This window comes from Falco peregrinus, chromosome 4 (assembly GCF_023634155.1).
Source record: "Falco peregrinus isolate bFalPer1 chromosome 4, bFalPer1.pri, whole genome shotgun sequence".
In the NCBI taxonomy this organism is placed as follows: domain Eukaryota; kingdom Metazoa; phylum Chordata; class Aves; order Falconiformes; family Falconidae; genus Falco; species Falco peregrinus.
In genome coordinates, this window is record NC_073724.1 from 121,706,033 (window position 1) to 121,727,630 (window position 21,598).

General features: G+C 44.4%; 2 protein-coding genes across 8 annotated transcripts in view; one reads left to right on the forward strand and one right to left on the reverse strand.

Annotated features, from left to right (window-relative positions):
* C2CD3 (C2 domain containing 3 centriole elongation regulator) overlaps window positions 1-1,165 on the reverse strand; it is a 52,398-nt gene extending 51,233 nt beyond the window's left edge. For all 6 annotated transcript variants that reach the window (XM_055802017.1, XM_055802018.1, XM_055802016.1 and 3 more), the window contains exons 1-2: window positions 1,013-1,165; window positions 629-892 (exon numbers count right to left, since the gene is read on the reverse strand). In XM_055802017.1, the coding sequence (XP_055657992.1) occupies window positions 629-892; window positions 1,013-1,088 (340 nt within the window). In that variant the 5' untranslated portion in view covers window positions 1,089-1,165. The remainder of the gene's footprint in view (window positions 1-628; window positions 893-1,012) is intronic.
* Window positions 1,166-1,313: 148 nt separating this feature from the next.
* PPME1 (protein phosphatase methylesterase 1) overlaps window positions 1,314-21,598 on the forward strand; it is a 34,577-nt gene continuing 14,292 nt past the window's right edge. Inside the window, exons 1-6 of one of the 2 annotated variants that reach the window (XM_055802077.1) lie at window positions 1,413-1,553; window positions 9,396-9,517; window positions 14,917-15,010; window positions 17,453-17,545; window positions 20,464-20,521; window positions 21,089-21,140. In XM_055802077.1, the coding sequence (XP_055658052.1) occupies window positions 14,972-15,010; window positions 17,453-17,545; window positions 20,464-20,521; window positions 21,089-21,140 (242 nt within the window). In that variant the 5' untranslated portion in view covers window positions 1,413-1,553; window positions 9,396-9,517; window positions 14,917-14,971. Of the gene's footprint in view, window positions 1,554-9,395; window positions 9,518-14,916; window positions 15,011-17,452; window positions 17,546-20,463; window positions 20,522-21,088; window positions 21,141-21,598 lie in introns of both variants that reach the window. The other variant, XM_055802078.1, reaches the window with a different exon arrangement.

The following is a 21,598-nucleotide window of genomic DNA, read 5'->3' on the forward strand; positions in this document are numbered from 1 at the left end:
GGGCGGCGAGGCGCTGGCCCAGGCTGCCCAGGGCAGCTGTGGGTGCCCCATCCCTGGCAGGGCTCAAGGCCAGGCTGGACGGGGCTGGGAGCAGCCTGGGCTGGGGGGAGGGGGCCCTGCCATTGAACAGGGGGTGGAACTGGCTGGTCTTGAAGGTCCCTTCCAGCCCAAACCCTTCTGTGATTCTAAGAGTATGTAGCAGGCACAGGTTTTACAGGCAAACTCTAGACATCAGGCTTGCATTAATGTCCTCCAGATCTTTCACTAAATTAAGTACCTTAACAACATTGCAAGCTCACCTGAGTATCTTTTTATTCCTCACATTCTTCGAACACTTAAATGCCTATTTAATACGCTATGTATAATACTAAAAATCATCTCATCTTAACTCTGTGGGGACTACAGCAGACTTCAACAGTTTGCAGACCTGAACACTAAACCTTACTACTAGAGAGCCTGATGTCAGCAGTCCCAGGCTGAGATCAAAAGCCTCTCGGATCAGGAAAACGACCTAAGAAGCCGTGAGAACCGGACGGGCGTTCCTTGGCAGGTGAAGAACCCCTAGGTTTTTGCGGGCCTCCCCGCAGCTCCGGCCCTGAGCTGCCTGACCAGGGCGAAGCGGCTCTACCTGTCAGGTAGGCAGCGAGCTGCCTGGGCCCGCAGCGCACGGCGTAGCGGGCGGTGGCTCCCTCCGCCGGCTGGCCCGGCCGCCAGGCGGGCTGGAAGACGGTGCCGTCGGAGGTCTCCCCCCACCACCGCAGGCGGACGAGGGCGGCGGCGAGCGGCCTGGGCGCCGTCCACAGGACTCGGGAGACGGTGCAGCGGAGGAAGCATCGCAGCGGGCCCTCCACGAGCGGCGGCAGGCTGGTGGAAGCGGGGACGTCGCCGGTACCTGCGGGGAAGTGGGAGCGAGCGGCCTCAGGGGCCCGGCATCCCGCAAGCCGCGGGCCCGGGCACGCTCCCGCCGCCGCCGCCCCACGTGTACCCCCCAGCCCCGACCCTTCCTTCCCACCTGGGAGCGGCCCACCGCCCCTCCGCCGGGACCCTCCCGCCGGCAGGGCGAGCGCCCTCGGCTTCTTCTGCCGCATCCCGCCTCGCCTCAGGCCGCGCCGCCGCCCGGCAACCGCCGCCTCGGCGGGAGCGGGACGCGCCCCCACAGGGCGCCGAGCCGCACTTCCGGGACTACAGCCCCCATCATGCAACGCTGCGCCGCGCCGCTGAGAGGCGGACTACATTTCCCAGAAGGCCACGGGAGAGCGCTACGGGTGCCCGCGGCGGTGGACTGCGCTTCCCGTGGTGCCGGGCGGCGGCGTTGTGACGGGCCGCCGCTTCCGGTGGGGCGGTTGCGGAGTGGAGCGGAGCGGGGGCCGGTGGCGGCCGCGGCGCTCGGCGGGGGCGGTTTTCGGGGGGCGGTTTCGCGGTGTGTCCTTGTGCGTTAGCGCACCCTTCGCCGTCATGTCGGCTCTGGAGAAGCAGCTGCATCTGGGCCGTCTCCCGCCGCGGCCCCCGTTGCCCGGTGGCGGCGGCCAGTCTGGCTCCAAGATGCGTATGGGGTAGGTGGGGGAAGGGCGGGAGCGGCTGAGGGGACGCGGTGGGGTGGGGGCGTTGGGGAGCAGAAGGGGAAAGAGGCTAACAACGGCGGGGGAGGGCTCTGGGGGGCCGAGGGGGGCTCGTTGCTGTGGGCCTGGGGGGGTCTCGCTGGCAGTTTGGGGGACGGCTTGTTATTAGGGGGCTCTGAGGGGAGGGGGAGCTCGTTTTGGGGGGGGGGCTGGAGGGCGGGGAGCTCGTTACGGGGGGGGGGGGGGGTAGGGGCAGGAGGCCCTCTTTGCTGGAAGGTGGCAGCAGAGGGGAGAAGGGCCACCCTTGTGTGGGCAGGTTGGGTTGCCCTGTGCAAAGGGGGTGCTCTGTCCTGAGTGGAGCTGGGTGTACTTTGGGGGTGAGTTACTTGTTGCTATGGGGGGATACCGCCGCTGGGGTGTTTGCTGCTGAGGTATTTGAGGGTGGGGGTGCCGACTGCTGGGGGAGGGCTGTGGGAGAGGGGACTTTGTGGATGTGGGACAGGGAGAAAAGTGGGTGTTATTTGCTGGGAGGATAGGGTGAGGGGATCTTTGAGCAGGGGTGGCAGCCCAGTGGAGGTGGTCAGCAGTGTGGCGGGTCTCAGTAGAAGATGATACGATGTGAGGGACCATCCAGCCCCTGTGCTGGTCCTGCTGTGTGCTGGATTGCTTCCCAGTACCCCAGGACAGCAGCATCTGGACCGGGCTTTTCCAGCCGGCTTTCCCTGGCAAGGAGGCAGGCAAAGGTGTTACTACACAAAGAGAATCCTCAGAGCTGGGGGAAGGTGGCTGGTGCTGGGATTAGTCTTCAGCAGCCCTTTTCTCTGAGTCCTTTTGCCATCTGTGTTGGCAAGGGGAGTCAAATGTGTCGTGGTTTGTCGGGGTGGTACCTCAAAGTCGGTGGAAGAATGGTTGGGGAGAGAGGTGTATTTAAATGCTATTTCTCAGCAGCAGACACTTAGTGAACCTGTACGGTAGGTGTATTCTGCCAGATGAGTTAAGTTCCTGCTTCAGATGATGTAAAATCTGGGATAGTTCAGTGCAGATGCTAAATCTTTTAGGCAGAAGTGAGAACACATTTTGGAAGCTGTGAGAGAAGATTGACCGGTGTCTAGCTGTGTAGATGGCAACTAAAAAGGACTGACTGAACAAGAACAACCCCAGCAAAAGGGTTATTCTCTAGCAGTGAGTAAGAGGGAGAAAATGGGTTGCCAGTGGGATGGCTTTGAAAGGGAATTTAGTAATTTCACCTTCAAAGGTGCGAGGGAGAAGCTTGTCTTCCAAGCAGCTACCTAGTTCTGGTAAAAGGAGAGCGAGATGATCTTGCAGCAGGGTTCTGGGTAGATTGTAGGAAGGGAAGTTATAGTTGTGGAGTGAAGCAATGGAAGTTGGCAATAATAATGGGGACTTGAACTCAGAAGAGGTGTGGTTGCAGGATGCTGGACAGAACGCTTTGGCAGCCCTGTGCAAAGAATGGCAGAAGCATGGAGATTTCATTAAATCTAAAGAAAAGGTGTTGCAGGGCTGCGTGACTTTTTGTACATAGCTGATCGTTAAAGTATGAAATCTGAGGTCTGGCTTGTGACAAAGACCAGGGATCAGCTGATCCTCTGTAGCAATGCCAGCTTCTGTGCAAGAACTAGCCTTTGCGAGGTCCAGGTGTGTGCTGCACGATTCCTGCATGAGATGAAGTGCTCTATTTGGAGGATAAAAATATCCTACAATTCCTACAGGAAATCTCCTTTGCCTTGATGCATGAAATCAGATAACTAAAAGAAATAATGAAAAAGACAGCTACTCCACTATGGCTGAAATAAACTGTTTAGCTATTTATGGATAGCAGAGGACTATTTTTCCTCTCTTTCAAAGCATAATTTTAAAACATTTATTATACATTATTTATATTACATTTGGGTAGATACAATACAATTGATCAGTACTTGGTATATGAACTAATACTAACAAATCTTAAGAAAATACTTAGTCTTTTAATAAGAATTTAAAGCTAAGCTTCATGAAAGTGTTTAATGACATGGCTTTGAGGCTAAGAAAAATGTATTTAAGGATTAATTTGCACAGTTAGTATTGAAATAGGCATAGAAATTGGAAAGAAGCAGTTTTGAATGATTTTTGGAGGAGGTTGGTCTCTCAGGACTCTGCTGTCTGCTCTCCTGTGTGCCTTAGTTACCTGAAATTGAGAGTTGGGAGTCGTGGGCTCTGTTTCCTCATGTTGTGGTGAACCGTGGGGTTATAAGCAAGTCACTAAACCTGACCTGTTTGTGTTATGGAGAGCCTTGTATTTCACAGCAGTGTGCTGAAGGTTGTATGGTACATGTAAGGCTAGATTTAATGTTAAATATATTATTTAATTATGCTGGCTCTGTTCAGAACAGAGTTAACCGAGCAAACCCGAATGCTGCGCAAAGTCTGCCAAACACAAATTTTCTCTTTTAGGTGAAGAAATAAAGTTTTTATTTCTTCCTCTTGTTTTATCGTGTTTAACTTAAGTGTCTCATCCCTTGCAGTTATTTTGTGTAATTCTGAATGTACTTCATACTGGTTTCATGCACTGTAAACTTCGTTAGTAGCCTGTCTAATTCTTCCCATACAGCAGTGCATACACCTATGGCACCATGACACATTGCTTGTTCAGTTAGGTATTTTTACTTTAAGAATAAATATAAAAACTTCCATTGTTAGTGTTCATGTGGTCTTAAACAGGATGAAAATCAGTTTGCAGTTTGTCTTGTTGCTAGTATCAACTTCTGTCAGATATATCCTGAAGGCAGGTGCCTCCACGTTAAATAAAAAGACAAAAATTAATTTCCGGTGACATAGGAAATCTGCCTCTGCTGCGAGACCTCAGAGTCGGTAAGCTAAAGGAGCAGATGTGTTTTTTCATATGCCTTTAATTGGGCTGTGTTCTTGCAAAATGATGCCATGCTGCAGGATTTATTTTCCACGTCAGTGCTGCTGTTTCTGAAAATCCATCCTTGTAGTAATTTTTATTAGAAAAATAGACAAAGTAAAGGCATTTAAGTTACTGACTTAATGAGGTGCTGACAAAACCCCCATGATATTTGTTGCTTTACTTACTTGTTGCAGGTAAACAACTTACAATTGAGCGTTTGGGAGGATTTTAAAATGGATTTTATGATGTGTGCCTGTGGGGTGGTTTTGCAGTTCAGTAGTATGTATGCTCGTGCAGTGCTTACATTACGGTGCTTAGTAGCAATCCTATGTAGTAATTTATATAATGCTTCCTATCTTGCTGATCTTTGGAATGTTTTTAAACTCTGTCCGTTAGGGAAATGATTAGGAAGGGAGGTTTGTTTTCTATTGTTCTGTAAGGCTATAAACATTTTTTTCCCTTTCAAATACTTTCTGAAAGCACTGGTATGAAATCCAGTCTTGCGGTTAAGGATCAAGAATTCCCAGGTCCTTCCCCTTTGAAGCAGTGGGGACTAGTTCATAATCACATGAAGCTGCATGCCGCAGTTGTATTTTTGGTTTACTGCTCTGACATCAAGTAAATCCCTTTATGGGTGATGTTCCTGTTGTGTGAGGCGCTGCACATCTGACACGAGCATGGCCTTATCGGAGAGACTTGCATAAAAAGGAGACAAGAAGTGGAATACAGAGACAGCAAAGTGCAAGTAATGGTGAGGCAAAGCTGTTGTGCTGTAGACGCTTTTATATCTGACTTGTTGCAAAGCGGGGCTGGGAGACCTGGCAGGGTGGTGAGGTGGCTTTTTAAATAGGTATTGACTGTCCTTCCCGCATGGGTAGGGTGGTGCGTAGGAGAGCTCCAACATTTATCTGAAGATGGAGTGTGGGTAATGGATGCTGGTGTAGCAGAAGCTTTGGCTCAGATTTTTAGTCTGCGTGTTCAAATGCCAGAACTGCATGGGATCGAACTTGTCAGTCTGTGTTTGTGTGATTGTATCATTTACTTGTCTCTGGTTGATGAATCTCACAGGAGATGAAGGTGGCTGGATGTCAGCGTCATCTAGACCCTTGCTTCTGAACCTGATCAGTCTGTAGATTAAATACTTTGTTCCTTTATCGTTTATTCTTCCTCCAAGGTCTCTGGTCTCTTCTGTTGATCTCATTCTAAGCTGTGTTTTCATTTTTGGACAGCAGTGCCCAAAACTGGATGTGAAACTTCAACAGAGGCTTTCACATACCTGTGAACTGGAAAGATGTTTTCATCTGTGTTTGTACATGATAACTCATACACTTCAGCAGAACTGTGGGGTTTTTTTGGTGGTACGACTCTGCCTCCGTGCTCATGTTGTGGGCCACAGTTCTGCTGTGTGGCTGCTTGCAACTTGTCTGCGCTGTTGTGAGTTATTTCTACCTAGGTTTAGCTTAGGCTTTGCAAAGTTCAGCCTTATCAGGATTCAATTCAATGAAAACAAGTGCAAGATTCTGTAGTCAGGCCACCAAAAGAGAATGCAATTAGCTGTATAGAGAAAAATGAGTGTGACTGTAGGTGCTGGCAAATGTACAAGGTTATACTGAAAAGTCCTTTAAAATTCCAACTTTTACAGGGAACAAAAATAATTAAATTTAGAGGAACAATTGTTTTCTGTGTTAAGCACCTTGTGTTTATGAATCTATTTTATTTCTGTGCTTTGAATTTCTTGAATTGGAAACAGGGCCATTAAAATAGGTTCAAACATAGTATCCAACAGTGCTGGCAAGCTGATTTTTTCATGGCTGAATGCTTTGCTTCGTATGCAGTGGTCCTCTGGCTAGTTTGTTGGACACCTTTTTTTCTTTTATTATTCTCTTTTTTTCTTTTTTTTATCAACTAGGCGGGCCATTGTTAATGTGACTGCGTGGTGTGGTTGAAAGCAGATAGTAAGAAGCAGAGGATGGAGCAAGTGAGATTGCTATAGGAAAATAGAAACATAATATACTGCAGCACTGAGATTTCTCAAGCTTCAGTCACCCTTGACTGGAAGGGCAAGTTATAGGGTAGGATGCTTTCTTTAGAACATTGTTTTCAAGCTTACTCTGTGATTATTTGTTTTGAAAAGAAGCTTTTGCCATTTATGCGGAGGATGACATCCTAAGTAAAGTCTTGCGTCTTTTTGGAAATACATTGTTAAAAGGTTAATATGTGTTTCAGTAGTTTGTAATAAAGTGGCACGTATTACTGCATTGAAATAGGTGAAAATAGACTTGTTTCTTTTTTAAAAAAAATATTTTATTCTTTTTTGCCATTTTCTAGTGCAATCGCTTCCTTCTATCTATTTACTGGAGAGTCTCATTTGAGAAGCCAAAGTGGGTGAAGCAAATAGCTGGGCTGTGCCCATGGGACTGTCACACTAGGCAGAGTGCTCTGCTCCGTCGCTGTGGATCTTGGCTCTGCTTGCAGCTGCAGCCTCTTCCACGCTTCCTGTTGTAGATCAAAGTAATGACACGTGTGCAAATGCAGACGGTAGGAATGTTGAGTCCTTGATTGCGTGGCACACTGATGTTAATATTTAAGTAAAACCACTGAATAGTTAAAATAGCTGCTGCAACATAGTTTTGACCGGCTTTTGCGGTAGGACAAGATGTACACGTGGAATTTGATTGCATTTCATGGCCCATTGCATTGATTTCTGTACCTTGCTTCCTCTAAATTACAGCCCCTCCTGCCTGCAGACACACACATCTGCGTGCACTGCTCCAGCAATACCCGCCTTTGCTAGCATAGCGCTTTCCTGCTGGTGTTTAAGTGCTTTCCGACAGAATTGTTCAACTGAATGATGTTACCAAAAGGCTGTTTTTAAAGGAAGATGCAGCTTCTCTTTGACTTGAGCAGTATGTGAGAAGTACGCCACTGAGAGGGACTTGAAGTTCATTTTTCAATGTCCATTTATTTTAAGGAGCAAATACATCAAACACAAACAAAGGTTGTGTTTGAAATTGCTTGCATATTGAAAGCGATTCACTTGAATTGCTTGGTTGAAATGGAAATAAAATCAAACTTGATTCTCAGAGTTCTTTGGGGAAATCAAATAATGGAATTTGCAAAATCACTAGTGAAGCAAAAGGACCAAGGCCCACGGCAACAGCTCCTGACAGCTGCAGCAGCTGCTGCATTTGCCATCTTATTTTGTGTCTTGAGCTTTTCCACTAGCTTGCTTACAGAACTAACTTGTTCAGAATTAAGGATCAGGATGGGATTTGAAAATGAAAGTTTGCTATTCTTTTCCAATATGTGAATAAAAATTACATACTGTCTCCTATGATCTTTTAATTCTCTACAAGGGCTTGACTGGATCAGTTCTGTGTAAATCAGTCATGACAATTCCAACTAATCTCTTCCTTTTCAATCCATTTTTTCCCTGAAACTTTATTTAAAAAGAAACATTTTATGTATTCAGCGTCCTTAAAACAGAACTTAAAATACTGTCCTTGTCAATTCTTAGAATTTTTAAATACAACTTGTCAACCATGGCAGTTCCAACATAGATTGCTTGATTTGCTTTGGTTAGGCTCATATGTGATGCAAGAATTAAGTATCTTGATTCATGCATGTGATGTAGAATTGCTGTAGCTTTAAGTAGGACTCAGGAAAAAAAAGGAATTTCTAAAAATGGTTCCCCCTGCTTGGTACAACCTTTTTGTTGTTTTGTTTTCTTTTTAGGAAAATACCTGAAAGAAAACCCCTTTAAAAATTAGTGAGAGATTTGTAGAGCCACGTGGGCTTCTTTTGCTCTGGAATCACTTGCAGTATGTGCACATTTTCAGTATGTGATGAAGAGGACAAACTGCACAATAGGATAAAACTAGCCGTAGAGGATGCCCAGAATTTGTTTTGTGATTCCAGTTAATATGCTGGCTGGCTGGCTTGGAGTTTAAAGATTGTTCTAGAAGAGTTATTATGTTGGGTCCGTTTCTGTTTTGGTCTGCTGGATACTTTAAAAAGCAGTAATTAGTTCTGTCAGTTTAAATATTTGGTCAGCAAAATACCACTTCAGCATAGGAAGGTGAAAAATCACAGCTGCTGTTTATTTGGCTTGTTTCTAATTTTGAACGTGTGTTGATGTATTGCTAAAAAAAAGAAGCTCTAGAAAAATACCAGATGAAAGATACTAATTCTTCAGAGAAATGTTTCTCTGAAATCAGTCACTGCCCAGCCTCCTGCAGTCACCAGGTGTTTTGAGGAAAACGACACATTTATTCTGCCCTTTTGGGAGTTCAGTATTAAATCAGAGGTCACTTGTGTTCTCTCAGCATTGTTTGGAGGCAAGTATTTTGCTTTAAATTACAATCTACGTGTATTTGCATCAGACGTGACAGGTGTTTTTAATTCCCAACTCCACTTTCTGCTCCAATTCCCCTGCAAACATGGGAGTTCTGATATATATTGTTCCCCAATATTTCATACATGACACACAACTGCTAACACTTTCTCTGGAGGTGTTAACTCTTATTAAGCTGAATTTGAAGCATTTGCTAGTACCACTAAATCAACCCGTATGGCAAGAAGCAAGATGAAAGAGGATATGAGGGAGAAAGTACTGCGAGGGTGGTGAGGCGCTGGCCCAGGCTGCCCAGAGCAGCTGTGGGTGCCCCATCCCTGGCAGGGCTCAAGGCCAGGCTGGACGGGGCTGGGAGCAGCCTGGGCTGGGGGGAGGGGGCCCTGCCCCTGGCGGGGTGGGGGGATGAAACGGGATGGTCTTTGAAGGTCCCTTCAAACCAAACCATTCTGTGAGTCTATGAAAACCATTTTTGTTTTCAACTAGATCTGTTCACAGGGAGGGGTTAAATCTGGACAAATGGGGAAGGATGGAGATGTCGTCTTCACTAGCCTTGCAGGTTTATTTTGCCTTACAGTGACGGTGTAGCAGTGCGCTCAGGAACTGGAAGGTCGCCTTTTCTGTTTGTCTACCAGTTCCAGGAGAAAGAGCTGCATGAGGTCAACTGAAGAAGCCTGAGACTGATACCAAGTTCTCCAGGTTATCCGATCTTATGAAGACATCTACTTGAGAAAACAAGCTAAAATTTCCCTTCAGTCTGAGCAATTGAGATTAAATTATCTTGGCTAACCCCTTCTCCACCCCACCCCCCACGTCAGTCCTGGCGATGTATTTAACCAGATTGGGCTCTGTGAAGCTTCTTGCTATGTGCCCTGTTTTCCAGTCTTGATTATTTCTATATTTCTTTGACTTCTCTTCAGTTATATCCATAAATTACTGATCCAGCTGCAGGTACAGTATTCCAGACCCACTGGCACTGGTGCCTCATGTAGTAGTAGTATAGCCTGTGCTTCAAGTTGGGGTTGTCCTTGGATGCCTGAGGATCACGCTGCGCTGGGTTCACTGTGCTCTCACTTTGGTGCATGCAGTCAGCTGACGAACCGCTGGCTTTCCAGAGACAGTGCGTCACAGGACCGTGTGCCCTGTCCTGTTAATGTGGTTTCTTGCCTTGTGCCTGGGTATGTGACTTCACTTGGTTCGTTTTGAAACCTGCTCTTCGTCTGTCAGAAGAGGAACGGCGCCGAGTCCCTCTATAACTGCCCTTGCCCGTGTAAGATTAATGTATGTTTTCTGTGTGGCCTGGCTGTTGGTAGCTGATTTTGGTTAGTGCCTTGCTTATTATTCCTCTGGCAGATACTTAAAAATCTGCACTTACTGGTAGAAACTCTGACATGGGTTTTGCTGTTTGTGACGGACTCTGAGCCCAGTTGTGGCTATGTCTCGAGCTAGCTCAGCGGCGTCGGTGAACGAAAACCAACCTTGGGAGAGAGACACAGTTATGCTTGTTGGAAGGAAGCCATGGGAGCAAGAAGAGAAACTTTTAAGATCCCGAGTAGTCTGCAGAGCTTGTGGCCTTGTAGCTAAAGGGAGTTGCTAAGCTGCTGGGTCTGTAATAAAAAAAGAGCTAAGAGTGGAAAAATACTGAGCATAGTTACAGGCTGACACGTCAGCCCTCTGTAAAGGTATAAAAGACTTGCTTGATTTTAATAAAGTGTCTTCAAGGTGTCTTCGATCCGCTCCTGGAGTCCGTGCATCATACATCACACCCAGTGTCATCAGTGACAGTTGAAGCTTGTAGCATTGATGTGCAACTGCGAGAAGTTCATTTCTTGCTGCTTGTTATGATGAATTTTGATGTTATATGTTGCAAACTTGTGCTGCTGCTGATTCGTGTGATCTCATACCTCTCCTACACAATACAGCTTTAATGTCCTTGCATTTAACGTCAACAGGCTACTGTGTTCCCTTGCCTCGTGTAATAGTGGCTGTCCATACTGTAACCCCACTTTCACAAAAGCAGATTAATTTTATCACACCACCAAAACTTGATCCGGCGTGATAAAATTAATGAGCAACTCGCTCCAGAATTTCACCATGATCTGCCTCCCTTATGGGTAAGAGAGTCCACTTACAAACTTTCTGGTCTCACAATGCCAGGGAGCTCCTGCCGTTTACCATTTTTATGGATTATGTTGGAAGGAGTGTAGCCAGGCAGATGACAGTATTTGGCAATCACCTGGAATTATTCAGGACAATCAAACCTAAGACCAGGCTGTAATGTGGCATGGGAAAGTCTGACTGCGTTGAAATGCTGCGTTTTAAAAGGGTGATGAAATTTGTTGTCGCTGACTGCATATCCTACCTGTTCAAAAAACGGAGAAGGGAAATCATCCAAGCTGTGGGCAGATCGCTTCATCTCCAGAACCAGAAATCATATGGAGAGAGAGCGTGATCAGGGCTGGGATGGTTTCCAGGTAAGGAGGCAATCAATAAAGTAGGACTCTCCGCTTGAAAAATACATGGCTCAGGCAAGGGAAATATGATAGGGGTGTATACAGTCATTAATATTGTAGAGAAGACCAGGCAAACATTATCAGAGTGTGGGCTTAAAAGCAAACAGAAGAAATCCTTTTTGCTCAAAGCCTAATTAAATCGTGGCACTGTTGTCACAGATGCTGTGGAAGTAGCTTTGGCTGGAAGTGACACCTATTTTATGTGACGAGCTAATGGAAAGTGCCCTCCCTTAAAGCAACACAGTGCTGAGGCTGTAGCCTCTGGAGATCCCCCTCCTGCTAATAGTGAAAATTTGGAAGCAGATCATACCCTGTTTCCCTACTTAACCCTTTCCAGAGCACTTGCTGTGCTGGTGGCTTTCCGTGACACATTGCAGAGCGGGATGGTGCTTTTCTGTCTCGTACCAATTCTTGCAGTCCTAGAAGATAAACTGATTGTAAGCAAGGTAGCCTGAAGCTCTGATCAATAATATGAGTTTGCTGTATTTCATACCCAATTCTTGCTTATGAAATTCAGCATTAATTCTTTTTTTTTAATCTTGACCTGCGCTGGGAGTTTTTGTGTTTATTTTTTTTCTTAGCAGGTTGTTATATTGGTGTTGCAGCTAATGTTGTCTCCCTTCCTTGGGTACTTGGCCACCTATGCATGTGGGCTTGGTTCTTCCCAATATTATCACAACTTTCATCTTTTTATTACTTCACTTTGTTCTTCCTGATCTACAGCATTCTTTGGAAGGCTACAGTTTGAATGTGATATTTTTTCTTTAATTGGAGAATGAGATTAAGCTGAGGCGGTAAAAGAGATTAATATTTTCTGGATTTATATAGGTGTGTGATATCTCATCTTATTTAATTGAAATTTGACAAGAACAATACCAAAGTCTGGAAATCCACACAAGTGAATTTGGACTGTTCAGGGGATGGTTGTTTTATGTTTCATGTTCTAGAAATATCAGGGAAATAGGAGCTTTGTTTCTACAAATTTGAAAAGCTGCTTTGTCTGTTCTTTTCTATTTCTTTAGGAAGCCAGGAATTCAGGAGAAACTTCCTTCAACAGAGATTTTTCTTCTGTGAAGGTCTTTCACCCCCCACGCCCATGCTTGATTTTAATATTACCTGCTGATTGCCTCCCCCAGAAGAGCTGAAGTGCAAAAACACTGTTAAAATGGTGCACTGTTACTCATCCTGTATACTGGGCTTGAATCTAGCCTAATTATGCCGCTGCCAAAATTAAGCACTACTCTTTTAGCCTTACTGAGTGCATATCAGCCTGAGAAACAGATTTTGCATCAACTGAGTCATCAGGAAAATTCTGATTGCAGAGCCTTTTGTTAGTAATGGGTATACAAGGAGAGGGCACAGCTGCACCTTTTGATGGAAGCAAAAATAAATTGGTTTGTCAACTGGGCACCTTTGAGAGTCCTGGTGTATAAAGTGTCCACAGAACAGGTCTTCTGTGTTCACCTGATAATTTAGGGGAATTGCGTTCCCTAAGGTGCTGGATATGACCTGAGATTAGTCCTGCAGAAGCAGCTAATTTAAGGTGTAATTTGTTGCAGTGCTTTGTGATGTACCTGTCAACAAACTGCAGCAGAAATTAGCCTTATTATAAAGAGGAGATGAGTCTCGCTAGTTATAGGGAATAATGGCTGTGATTCATGTTTTGGAAATTTGTTACTGGGAGAACTGGGCTTTTTTTTACCACCTCTGCTCAGGTATTATTTCCTGGGCATGTGGAGCACTGGCAGGAAGATGCCAGCTTATACAAAAGGACGAAACCTCTCCAGGTAGAAGCAGTTACTAGACACGAAGCAGTCCACAGATAGCACTGATGTCCAAATCTTTCATCACGCTGAGCCCTCTTAACACAATAGTTTTGGTCCATGTCCAAAATACCTTCTCTTCCCCCGGTGTCCACTGTTAACAATTTTCTTGCCTGTGCAGTGCTTGTTCATCGGTATTTGGCAGAGGATGTGAGAGAAAAAGAGATACTGCTTCTGGGCACTAGCTCACTACTTTGTCCTGGATAGAATTGGGGATCCAGAAGTCTCCAGTGACTGGGATGGGTTTGGCCAGATCTTACTTTTCTGAGTTGTTTGGGGGGTTTTTGATGACAGTAAAGCAGTGTTTCTGTGTGGGTAGAGTTCTAAAGTAATTACAGCAACCTGGGAATAAGCGCAAAGCCTGGAGCAAACTGGAGCCTGAAAGCTCATCCTCACGGGGAAATATTCTGCCAGCATCTGTGTTACACAGTCTTGCTGTTGTGATCCTTAAATTAAAATACAGCTTTTGAAGATTCCACCCTTAAAAAGAAATAATTTTGTTTTAATAACTATAGTCTTTTGGACTCACTGCCTTTTACTTACATTGCTGGACTTGTTAGCATCCTTCCCAATGAAATGTTTTTGTTATAGGATGTTTTCAGAATCACAGACAGTTGCCTGTGTAGCTCTTAAGAACACAGAAGAAGGCAGCTTGAGGAGTGTTTATTGATCTCTATTGTTCCCACGGTCCTTACATTTAACTGCGACAGGAGAGATATGGAAGTATATACTGAATTAATTTGGTCTTTTCCTTCACAGTCCTGATGTTGCCCTACGTACAGTATTTAAATACTAGATCTGTTTACAAATACGTTACTTTTAACCATTGCACTAAATTCCAGGAAACTTGAGCTGTGATTGAAACTTGCGGCTGCTAATTTAAACCTGGTGAATTTTATTTATTCTGCTCCCAACAGTGTTTCTAAGTTTCTTCTATGTACCACACCATTAATTCCGTCCACAGTTTTTCTGCCAGGCCCTCAGCCTTCAGGACAGGTTGACTCTCTGTTTGAATGATATTTCTTCCAAAAATTAGAGGCAATTTCTAGGAAAGTTGTAATCTCATGTCAAGTAGTACGTGGTAAATTAGTAGTGACCTTCAGTAAATAGCTGACACTCTGCTTTTCGGTGCTATGGTGTCAAGGTGACTTCCAAGAGGGACATAGTCATTTTTTTAATTATGATTCATGGGCTGACTCATAACTTTAGGATGGCTTCCTGTATTCCAGGCACTGGAGTGCTCCAGTCATGTCAGCATCAGGCTTGCTTTAAGGCTAGAACAAGACCATTAAATACAAAGGTGTTGACTGACTTCTTGACTCTGACTTGTGGAGCGCCTGATCTGTGGGTCATTGCAGATTGGGAGATTGTACTGGGACAGTATCACTGTGTGCCCTGTTCTTTTATTTTTCCCTCGACTTAGGTCTGTGTAGTCCAAACCACTATTGTTTAGTCTTCCTTGGTATTACTTTATGAGGAGAATACTCCTCTCTGTGTCTCCACTAGTTTTCCTGTACATCTTTGTAATCTTCTCAATAGGAGCCACAAGTGGGGGTGGGGCGGGGAAGGGGGCGATTTCCTTACTGACTATGAAGTTGCTAGTATTGTAGTTGTGTGGGATTTTCACTAACGCATCGTTCGCTTCCAGTCCTAAACTACTGTGTAACACCAGCGTGCTCTCTTCAATGTATGTGCTGATGCCTGTATGCCAGTTTAAGTGAAAGATAATACATCTTTCTTACTGATTTTTTTTCTCTTACAGCCCTGGAAGAAAGCGTGATTTTTCACCAGTGCTTTGGAGCCAATACTTTGAATCTATGGAGGATGTCGTGGTAGAAAATGAAACTGGCAAGGATATATCCTTTTTTTTTCAGATAGAACTTTTCTTATTCTCAGTGACTGGGGTCATGTCATGTGTCATTTAGTTTATTTGGATTCCCTTCAGCTTTTTAATGTCTGTGTTCTTTCATTTTTTCTTTTGTAGGGATCAGTATCAGTAGCTAGAGCAATCCCTTCTAAGCTGACAGTGAAGATGTACCTGGCAAGGTCGGTTCCTGGCATTGCTTCTTTAGTAATCATTATTGTAAAAAAAGTGCTTCCAACAGTTCAATAACGTATTTTGCAAGGAAATACTCATCAGTTCCTGTAGTTTAAACCACATCAGGATCAAAGCTGTTTATTGATTTTTATTAACAAGTAGTTAGCTGCCAATTGTTGAACTGTGTTCAGGATCAGTATCAGCAGTACAACAGATAAACCTCAACGCTAAACACTTAGATGTTAATAAATACTTGCAAATTCCTAAACACCTTTCTGCGGCTAATCCCAGGGAGTTCTGTTCCTGTACACACACAAACAAGCATACGTGCATAGTCGCATGCACCCCGAGAAGTGTGGGTTACAAGCACACAGCGCCTCTTCGGGGACTGCAGGATCTCCTGTGGGAGTTGTGGATGCTACCCATGCTGCTCCCACTGATGCAAATGACACTAAGAAAGCACCACACAAAGTCACATACACACACCTGAGGTGTGGGTCCCTGTTTGTCGCACCCCAAATTGTTAGTCCACTAGCTGGTGTGCGGACAGGGAAGCTTCTCGCTCTGGCCAAGGCCATCTCCTGTCTCCTCAGAGAGTCTCCTTGCAGTGTCAGACCAGGTTTTCCTCTCCAAGATCTCCCCCTTTGCAAATGTTCATGTTTCTTTTATACTTCTTTTCAAGCTGACTCCTCTTTGCCAGTCTTGCAGTTACTGTTTAATCCAGCTGATGTCAGTCATCCCCTTTGACGTGCTCAAACCGCTGTTTTGTCTGGGCCCTTTGCTAACCGGGAATGTCGCAACAAGTGCGGTGTGTGAAGGTGCAGGGACAAGACTTCCCATCAGTCCTGCCTCAGCCTACAGCTCTGACAAAAGCAGGTTTGAGAGGTACTTCCAGGTTTTCTGACCTAATTACAAAATGAAAACATTTTAATCTGTGTTTAAATAACACAACCTTGTAGTTTAAATAGTTGCATAGTTTTTAAGCGTGCGTATTCTAATTTGGCCATTAGGAAGACCAAACTTTCAAGCTATTTTCTTCCAAATACCAATTTAGTAATTACTTCTCGAATGCCAGTAGCATATGATTGAGAAAATTCTATGTCCCTGTTTTGCTCAACTTGTCATTATTTTGTGTTTATTATTAACTGCATTTGTCCGATTGATCCTATGAATTTGTCATGTGCACCATGTGTGCCTCTGATGTAAGGGGCTGTGCACACCCCTGAGGCTTCATAAATAATAAAATAAAAAGGATAATGGACCTACTTGGCTAGGTGGTGTACATAAGCATCCCAAATTTAAGCAAATCTTAGTTGTTTGGGATTTATTGTGCTACCAAGCTTGAGCTCCCATATGAAAGGTTGTGGACAGCTGTGGAAGCGGCTGAATTATTTATTGCATGGAGTTGGTGCCCACTGGTCCACCCCAGCTAGCTGTTACTGCTCCAGCAGGTCTCCTTGTGTGGATAAACCCCAGCTGATGACACTGTTTAAGCTGCGTAGGGAGCACCCGTGTGAACTGTTGGCAGCCAGCAGGTCCAAAGGGCACTGCGGTACGCAGCAGAAAAACGATGAACAGCCTCAGCGGTAACCACAGCTAGTATGCGTAGATTCAGAGGAGCGGTTTTGTCCACCCCGAGAACAGGAGGAGGGGGAGGTGCAGTGATTGTCTGATCTGTTGGTCACAGTTTCAGACACTGAACACAGATCTCACGACTCCCAGTTCTGTGCCCTTCCCTAAGTGACATTGGTTTTAGTGGTAAACTGATTTTTCTGTATCTTAATATATACTGTAAGGGGACATTAGCTATTTAGTGAAGCATTTTTGCTGTATGTATTCCAGGGATAAATTATATTGCCTTAAAAATCTTGTTTACTGACTTATCTGACGTTTTTTCCTTGGAAGTCATTAAAAAATAAACCAAATCAAAATTACATGCTCCAAAGTGCATGCTGATCACGGTTTGGTTTCTCTCTTAGTTGTTTAATTCTTTTTGTGCACAGGGGGGAGAAGGGTGTGGGCAGGAGATAACATGGGATATGGGAAGGAGGAGACTTGGGCAGCAGGGAAACAACTCTTGAAGCTTAAATAAAGTTAGTTACATTTTGTTCAGGTTATGCTTGCAGTGCCTGTTGATCAGAGGGAGAAACCAGGCGTTGGGTACACAAGGGTAGAAACAAAACACTGTTGGGTATTGCAGACTCCAAAATACATGCAACTAAGTAATTCATAACTGTGAAATGTCCTTAACTGTTCATACACTTTTCGAATTTACAAAAGCGGATTGGAGGGGCCTGTCTTACTGCTGTTACACGGTGGAGGCCATTCTGCTCTTTCCTGGGCTGTATTTACTGTAAGTAAGCTGCTGCTTTCTAGAAGTATGTATGTACGCAAATGCGTGGAAGGCAACTAACCATTCAGCTATGTTAAGCACAAGAGAATCAACTCGGAAAACCGTCTTATAATCTCCGGGTATGCACCTGACTCAAGTCTTACATAGTTCAGGCAGTGTATTTATTAAATAGGCAAAGCACATGCAAAGGTTTATTGTCTAGGTTTTAATTATCAGCAGTAGCCAAAACTACATCTGCCAAAAGTAGCTTGCGTGTTTTAATGAAGTGCCAAGCCATTTCTCATCATATCGTATCCTTTTTTTTTTTTTTTTTTTTTTTTTTTTTTCCCCAGAAGGCTGCTTTTTCATGACTACCAGTGAAAGCTGAACAGCTTTACCTCATCATGACAATATTATCTTTGCATGGTTGAGGTCCTGTTTGACTTGTTGATAAATCTCATTTGCTGCTCAGGCAACAATCTGAAACACAAACTGAGGTGGTGTCATCAGGCATGAGCATGGGGACTGACCAAACCAAAATTCTTCCCTCCCCCCCATTCCCTTTAAAAAATGAAGGGAGTTAGGGAAGAAAAAAAATTCTGAAGGATTTCAAGTAAAGTAAAATCACTTGCAGTGTGATCTTTTTATTATTTATTTGTTTTATTTGGGACCTTTTTAATACAGGAACTCTTTTGAGTTGTCTAGTGCCCTTAACAAAAGGATGCTGTAGGATGACTTTCATGGAAGCGTGATGGATAGATGAAGTCTCTACATCTCCCCTGTGCATTTGTGTCGTATTTGTTACCTTTTAGCTGTTTGGGTGGCTGTAGATCATTTAGCTTTTAAGCTGGGATTCAAAGGAGTAACAAGAATGAACGTCTTGCAAGAGTCACCACCAACTGTTCTGCAATTCCCAACGTGGCTACCATTGAATAATCTTGATGGTGTAATCATAAACCATCTTGTAATATGGTGAGACGCATTATAAAAATACTTTGCCAACTGGGCTGTAATCTTGGATTTGAGTAGTAGTTTGACACCCAACAGTTCATTTGTAACTCTACCTGACCCAGAGCCTGGTGCAGATATGCGTCTTCTGAAACTGGTGAACTTTAAGTCTTAAATCTCTGTCTTACTAAATCCTGTAGTTACTTGCTTTTAGCTCACGAGTTGCCAAGGTGGATGGATGTCTTTTCCTCTGCTGGTCTGGTGTTTTTGTAAGTGGTATAAAAGTACCTTAAACAGATGCAGTGAAGGTCGTGGCTTTTAATTGGAGGCAGAGGTATGAAGTCATGTGTTTCTGAATTAAGGAAAAGGGCTTCTTAGAAGTCACTTCCCCACTCTCTAGAGCTCCTTATTTCCAGTAGCAACACCAATACCGTTTTTACATTTAAAAATCTCCAGAGTTGAAGTTAGCAGAGCGATTGCAGTCATAACGTCGCACCCTACGGTTACTGGCTTTTTATGTTACTGTTGGCAATTAACCAAGTTGGCTCACATACAAGATTCACATAGATTTATGCCTTGCACTTGAGACCGTGTCTGGAGAAAGAAACTGTCACAACAATTAGCTCGTGCCTTTGTGTGGCTGCTATAGATTTGTTTCCTTTGTGCATTTTGAAATGAAAATTTGTCCCAAGCAGGCAAACGTTAAATTTTTGGGATGAACCAGAACTTAAAAAAAAAAAATAATTCCAAACAACCCCTCCCCCCAAAAACCAAGAAGAATCCCCAATTGGGAGGCATTGGGAGTAACCATCTGTAAATTAGAAAAAGCCCGCGGGAGTGGCATGCTCCTTCCTTCGTTTGCTTGTTGGCCTGGTCACTTCCTGGGTGATGTGTTTGTACTTCTCTTGACCAAAGCACTCCTGTTTGGATAAACCTCAGCCCACTAGATCGCTTCCCATTCTCGCACGTCATGTTGATGATCCTCTTTCCTTATTCCCTACTGACAACAGTTTGATTTTTAGCAGCGGGCTGCTTCTCTGACTAGGTATGCTATTGCTTAGGTGCTAGAACGCCTTGCAGATCGAGGTTTAGGGTGTCTCTGGGGGCTCTAAAGTATAAACTTGTGGATTCAGTGGTTTGGGGGGAGAGCAACTGCTGTAGCCATTTAGGAGCTGAATAGCCGAACAATCAAAATGAGAGGACTGGGTAGCTTTCGGATCTCTGCCCATTATGTAGGTGGTTCTGTTAAGAATCCCTCAACAAATTCCCCCACTTCTGCAGGCTGTTATTTAAATAATCGATGATTCCTTAACACAAAAGTCTTCCTTTCAACAAAGAACGCCACTTAAACTTAGGTAAATTGAGCTGTCAGAGACAAATAGAACGATAATTCGGCTCAATAGAGCCAAAATAATATTGCAGCTCTACCTTACTTGAAAAAGATTCCTCACTTGTTCCCCCCAACCCCTTTAGACTAATAATTTTTAGACATTTCAGCCTTCCTGTAAAATTCTGTTCTTTGAGAGCAAATCGAGTACGTGCTGGAAAGCAGCTGCTTCATCTTCGTCTGCTGTGTAGCCAAGACTAATTTTGTAGCCTGTGGGGCTTGGGGAAGGGGGGCATCGCTTTGGTGTCTGTAATCCCAGTGCTGCATTTCAATTTTCAGAGGTGTTAGAGAGCTTGAATTTATTATCCAAGGAAACACACGTAATGTCTTATGCACAGTGAAATAAATGTCCTCGGAGACAGCGTTAACAATGGTAGAAAGGGTGGAGCTGTGGTTAGTTAAGGGTAGTTTATATAGAACCTTCTTGCTTGCTTTCTGCGACACTGCGTGCAATCCATATTCTGCTGCGTTGTTGACAGTAGAGGGGTTTTGTTGCACCATCCGAGCCTTTGCTGTTGTTTCAGGGAGTGCTTAATGTTGCTAATCCTTTTGAAGGTGAGGTGTGGCACTTTGCAAATTATGTTATCTTTGTCTCTTCTTGCAGTCTGCGATCATTAACAGGATTCAGTGTAGGATTGTGGCTTTAGATCTCCGAGGCCATGGTAAGTAAAATAAGTAAATTTAAAATCACATAACCATGCTACGCACTCTTGTCTTTTAAAGAAGATGTAATGAACCCCTCCCAGGATGACTAAGAAAGCATCCTTAAGGCGTCCCAATTTTTCTTCAAAAGCAGGGAGGGAAAAGTGGCTTCTAGAGCTCCACAGCCACCTTTCCTCACGTGCCAGAAGCTGAGACGTTCTGCACCTTTGTGAGAGGCACTGCTGGACTTGCTCCTTCCTATGTATTGGCACCCCACCCCACCTCCCCCTTCATGTTTTCATAACCTATGGGCAGTCTTTACCATTAGAAATAAGGTCTGTTCTTTAGTTTTAAGATGCATTGCAAATACGGAACAGTTATGGGGAGCATTTCCTACCCGTAAGCTATAACGCGATAAAGTACCGACTGTTCCTATTAATTCTGGGTTTCTTAATTATTCATGTTAACTGCAGTTGGCTCACTCTTAATAACTGTGCCAAAAAGCTTTGTGCAGTGGCTGCTCTGAGCCCTGAGAGGGGTCTGAAGGTTTTGAGCTTACGTGAACTTAAGTTTTTTTGTTCTTTCAGGAGAAACAAAAGTTAGGAATCCTGAAGATCTGTCAGCAGAGACTATGTCAAAGTAAGGAAGTCTATGCTGTCTCTTCAGTATTTCTGTTTTCACAAACCTTTATTTTCTTTCCTTGATTGAACAGTAAACTACTTGAGGACACACAAGGGAGCTGGAAGATTGTTTCATTTCACATGGTTCTGGTAGTTATCCCTTCTTTTCCTGCTGTTTTGGGACAGTTTGAAGTTTATTTGAAATTACATCTCCTCTAGCTGAGCCAGGGGCCAAGCTGGAGTCGTTTCCTCGGTGCCCTCGGTTCTTAAATTCACTTCAAAGATCAGTGGCTTCATTGCAGTGAACACCTTAAACCTGCGACATGCTATAACGCTGGCTAGACCGAGATTTCCCAGGAGAAGGGGAACGCTTTCCTTGGGCATTTGAGCTTGAGAGCACCAGTTTGGTTTTTCCTCGAGCGAGTCCACCTTGGAGTGGCGGCATCCCCAGAGCTGGGTCACTGGCTGAGGCTTCCA